Genomic DNA, 5265 nt, shown 5'->3' with positions numbered 1-5265 from the left:
TGAATTAATTTTTTGTATTACAGAAAATAAAATATGAATAAATATTGAAGGAATTTTTTTTTAGGACAAATATGTTATTCAAACAAATATCCATATGTTTAAATTAAAACGAACTATATGTTGTTTATCCAATAAACAAAAGGTATTTTGAAAACAAATTGTTATATTAACCATCATTGTTAACCAGTATTTAACACTTATTCATTTAAAACTTCAACAACTAATTAAACACTATGCCCATGGTAAAGAGGAGGCTGACTATTGGATCCCAGCACAAAGCGTATTTATTAAGAAAAAGCAAAACTATCGGTGAAACTTGTGAGGACAATGAAAATAAAATTTCAAACTCGAATAATTTGGAAGAAGAGGGGAAATTAGGTGTCAAGCGGAAGGCATTGCAGAATATCAGTAATGTTACGAAAAATGTGAACTCTGGAATTTATGAGGAGGAGAATAAAAATAAGTCAATCCAGCCAGATATAAAAGGCAACATGAAACAAGAAAATGAAAAAGAGAGTAAGTGCGAAATTGTGAACTGTCTTGAAAAATTCTTTCTTGTCCCTCAATATGCTTCTCATATTTATAAATATCTGAAAAAAATAGAATTAGAAAGACTCTGTCAAAAGTGGCCTACGAATCCAGCCGTGACAGACAAAATGAGAAGACGGGCGGTCGATTGGATTTGGTCGATTTCACAAAAGTTGAAGTTGACGCAGGAATCAGTCCATTTAAGCGTTTATTTGCTTGATAAAAGTATAGAACTTTTGGAAGTTAACGAAAGCAATTTGAAATTGATAACTCTTTGCTGTATGTCTATTGCGACAAAATACGAAGAAGTCGCCGTCCACCGATTCCACAGGTTTCTAACTTCTTGCAATCCTCCAAATTCGAGGATTGATTTTAGAAACATGGAAATGAAGATATTGAATGTACTCGATTTTGGTATTGGAAGACCTTCTTCTTTACATTTTCTCAGAAGGATCAACATGATCATAAGATCAAACAGGATTCAGCATACTTTCGGCAAGTTCATTATTGACATGATATTGTTTGAAGAAATTTTTTGCCATGAGCGGCCTTCGTTGATAGCATCGGCGGCTTCTTTCATTGCATGTTGCCTCTCTTGTAGTACACTCGATGTCAATTTGTGGACTGAATGTTTGTCATTTGACACAGGCTACAATATTAACAATTTAAAGCCAACTATTGCTCAAATGGCTCAAGTTATTCTTAACGGAATAAAAATGCTAGATAGCGTTAAAGAAAAATATTCAAAACAAGAATATCATTGCGTTTTTCAAAGAATGGTAAAAGAAAAAAAACTGCTGAAATTGTTGAGTAACTTCGACTCCTAAAGACAAACTGGTAAGGGATTTCTTCTTGTAATAGCCAAAAAATATCTTAGATAGCAGGCATATACATATAATTTTATAGAATGCTGTCAAGTCAATATATTTTTATCATATGGTTGTGCTTTTTTTTTTTTTTTAATGTGTAAATCTGTAAATGATCATGAAAATAACTTTAGTAATAATATAAAAGCCAGCTCCTGTGATTCATGGCTTGAACGTGGTACCTACACCAGCTAATTTAACATATCGTTTAGTATTTGCGTGCTAAAATGTAAAAAAAACCTTCACAAAATAATGAACTGTCTAATAATAAAATTGCAAGTCTGATTTGTAAGATATATGGACTAATATAAATTAAATTTGACACATATATTTTTTTTTACTCTTCTTTTTTAATTTATTTCAACATGATCTCGGCCATCTAAAGAAAAAAAACTGAATCATGGTTATGTAACCTAACCCATCCTCAGCCCTAATTCCTGCCTAACTTAAATTAACTCATCCCTACCTTAACTAGCCTTATTCAACCTGTCTCTAACCTTAACACTAATCCAAACTCTACTAAGTTAAAATAACTTGTCCCTACCTTAACTTGCATAACCCAGCCCAGCCCTAACCCTACCTACCTTATCCAACCCATCCTTACTTTAACTCGATGTAACTTAATCCAAACCATCCTAACTACAACCCTACCTAATTTAAATTAACTCGTCCCTACCTTAATCAGCCCGTCTCTAACCTTAACCCTATCCTAACCCTATCGAACTTAAATTAATTTGTCCCTACCTTAACTAGCATAATCCAGCTTAACCCTAACCCTATGTACCTTAAAACAAACCATCTTAACCATAAAACTACCTTACTTAAATTAACCCATCCCTACCTTAACTAGCCTTACTCACCTTGTCTCTAATGTTAACCCAATCCTAATCCTATCTAACTTAAACTAATTCGTTTAAGTGTTATGCCTTAAGTAGCATAATCCAGCCCGTTCCTAACCATAACCCTACCTAGCTTAATTCATCCCATACTAACTCTAACTCTATGTTGCTCAATCCCAACCATCCTAACTATAACTGTACTTAATTTAATCCAGCACATCGTAACTCTAACCCTACCTAACTTAACCCAACCCATCTTAACGTAAAAAAAAAAAAAAAAAAAAAAAACGTGTCCTATGAGCCTTTTACATCGAAAAAGACAATAAAAATTTTTTGAATTTTTTTGTTTTTTTTTTTTGCATTTTTCTTGAAAAAAAGTCCTATGAGCCTTTTACGTTGAAAAGACAAAATTTTTTTCGATTTTTCTTAAAAAAAAACAAAAAAAAAACGTGTCCTACGAGCCTTTTACATCGACAAAGACAATAAAAATTGTTTTTTCAATTTTTTGGGATTTTTTTTTGCATTTTTCTTGAAAAAAAAGGTGCCCAATGAGCCTTTTACGTTGAAAAGACAAAAAAAATTTCGATTTTTTTTCCATTTTTCTTAAAAAAACAAAAACAAACAAAAGTCCTATGAGCCTTTTACATCGAAAAAGGCAATAAAATTTTTTTCAATTTTTTGGGGGGTTTGCATTTTTCTTGAAAAAAAAATGTCCTATGAGCCTTTTACGTTGAAAAGAATTAAAAAATTTTCGATTTTTTTGCGTTTTTCTTTAAAAAAAAAAACGTGTCCTACGAGCCTTTTACATCGAAAAAGACAATAAAAACTTTTTCGATTTTTTTGTTTTTTTTTGCGTTTTTCTTGAAAAATACGTAAAAACGTATCCTACGAGCCTTTTACATCGAAAAAGACAATAGAAAATCTTTCGGTTTTTTTTTTTTGCGTTTTTCTTGAAAAATATGTAAAAAAACGAAATTTTTTCGGGTTTTTTGTTTTTCTTGAAAAATACCTAAAAAAACGTAGTAGTATAAAATGGTCACTTCTGCGATCGCCTCACCCTCACTCATGATGACGGTGTATATGCTTCTGCCCCCCCCCCCCACCTTCTTTGGAGATACTGGGACCGCCTCGTCAAAGTCCAACTTTTTGGGACTGCCTCACTCGCGGGGTCTGACGGTGTGTAGACCCTCTACCAGCTCCACCTTCTTTTGAGATATGAGACTAGATATCCAGAGGCCGATTTGCACCTATCCGGCCCGGAGGACCAATGTTTCGGCTATTGCCGAAGAAAAAATAAAAAAATACAGAAAATAAAAAATATAATGAAATGAAAGAAGTTGAATTCATTTACTTTCATTTCATTATATTTTTATTTTATTTCTTTCTTTTTTTCTTCGGCAATAGACGAAACAACTTGCAATTAAAATTTCATGGAAAGTTTAATTAAATTTTTTAATGAATTAAATATATTTTCCAACTCATTGTTTACTGATTATGTAATATAAAGATATTGTATCTTGAAAAAGAGAAAAAATTGGGGGAGGGTCACTTCTTGACCAATGGTGATGTGCTGTACACTCTATCTCCTGCCGTCATTTAAATCAAAATGTTTATCGTAAAAAAATTAATAAATATTTTTGTTCTTTGATTTTAATTAATAAAATCAGTAATGAAAAGCGATAAATCCTTCAAATATAAATAGACGACATTATTTATGATTTATCTACTTCAGATATCGACTTTATCACATATTTAGTTAAGTACTGATTAAATATTGCAAAGGCAATTTCAATTTCTTTGCTTTTTTGTGTTGAAAACGATTTCTTATGTTCTATTATAAATATTGCTACATATTACAAAATACTGTTGTTTGTTATTACGACTAAATATTACAGACAACTGATAATACTTGTGCATGTAATTCATTAGCGCGAATGGAGAGTTTCATCCACCCAATTGGTTTACAGGGGCGTTTATAGTTTATTCAGTAGTACGACTCAACACTCCAGCCATTTTTTCCCAGAATAGGCCGGGCAGAGGAAAGTTGGGGAAGATTATGCTTGTTTAGGTATGTCAGACTTTTCATAATAGCTTTGCGAATTTATTTGTAATAGAGAAGACTCTTTTGGTCAACTCTGCTCCACTGAGAGCATCAATTGTTGCACGTTGTTCGTCGGTCTCCTTTAACCACATTTCTTGAAGGTCCGCGTATATGCTGAGAGTGAATGAATGTGTGATATAGTTTAATAGGTGAATAGAAAGGATCATCCCCCAATTACCCGGAAGAATATAGTGTATTGTGTGGTAGAGTGAATGAATTTATTAGCTTGAATGGAGGGCTCATGGTCAATTATTCCAAGGAATATTGAGCACTCTGTTGTAGAGTGAATGAATTTATTAGGTAGAATGGAGGGCTGATCGCCAATTACTCCCGGGAATATTGAGCACTCTGGTGTAGAGTGAATGAATTTATTAGCTTGAATGGCGGGCTCATCGCCAATTACTCCCGGGAATATTGAGCACTCTGGTGTAGAATGAATGAATTTATTAGCTTGAATGGAGGGCTGATCGCCAATTACTCCCGGGAATATTGAGCACTCTGGTGTAGAGTGAATGAATTTATTAGCTTGAATGGCGGGCTCATCGCCAATTACTCCCGGGAATATTGAGACCTCTGGTGTAGAGTGAATGAATTTATTAGCTTGAATGGCGGGCTCATCGCCAATTACTCCCGGGAATATTGAGACCTCTGGTGTAGAGTGAATGAATTTATTAGCTTGAATGGCGGGCTCATCGCCAATTACTCCCGGGAATATTGAGACCTCTGGTGTAGAGTGAATGAATTTATTAGCTTGAATGGCGGGCTCATCGCCAATTACTCCCGGGAATATTGAGACCTCTGGTGTAGAGTGAATGAATTTATTAGCTTGAATGGCGGGCTCATCGCCAATTACTCCAAGGAATATTGAGCACTCTGGTGTAGAGTGAATGAATTTATTAGCTTGAATGGCGGGCTCATCGCCAATTACTCC

General features: G+C 33.9%; 1 protein-coding gene across 1 annotated transcript; it reads left to right on the top strand.

Moving 5' to 3' along the window:
- Positions 1-108: 108 nt before the first annotated feature.
- LOC106663209 (G2/mitotic-specific cyclin-B-like) lies at positions 109-1467 on the top strand. The gene has a single exon (XM_014387878.2). The coding sequence runs from the start codon at positions 234-236 to the stop codon at positions 1353-1355; it is 1122 nt and encodes a 373-aa protein (XP_014243364.1). The 5' UTR covers positions 109-233; the 3' UTR covers positions 1356-1467.
- Positions 1468-5265: the final 3798 nt, after the last annotated feature.

Source organism: Cimex lectularius, unplaced genomic scaffold (genome assembly GCF_000648675.2).
Source record: "Cimex lectularius strain Harlan isolate CLEC.00 unplaced genomic scaffold, Clec_2.1 scaffold22, whole genome shotgun sequence".
Classification (NCBI taxonomy): Eukaryota; Metazoa; Arthropoda; class Insecta; order Hemiptera; family Cimicidae; genus Cimex; species Cimex lectularius.
Note: the sequence above shows the minus strand (reverse complement) of the source record. Positions and strands in the feature narration are given on the sequence as shown.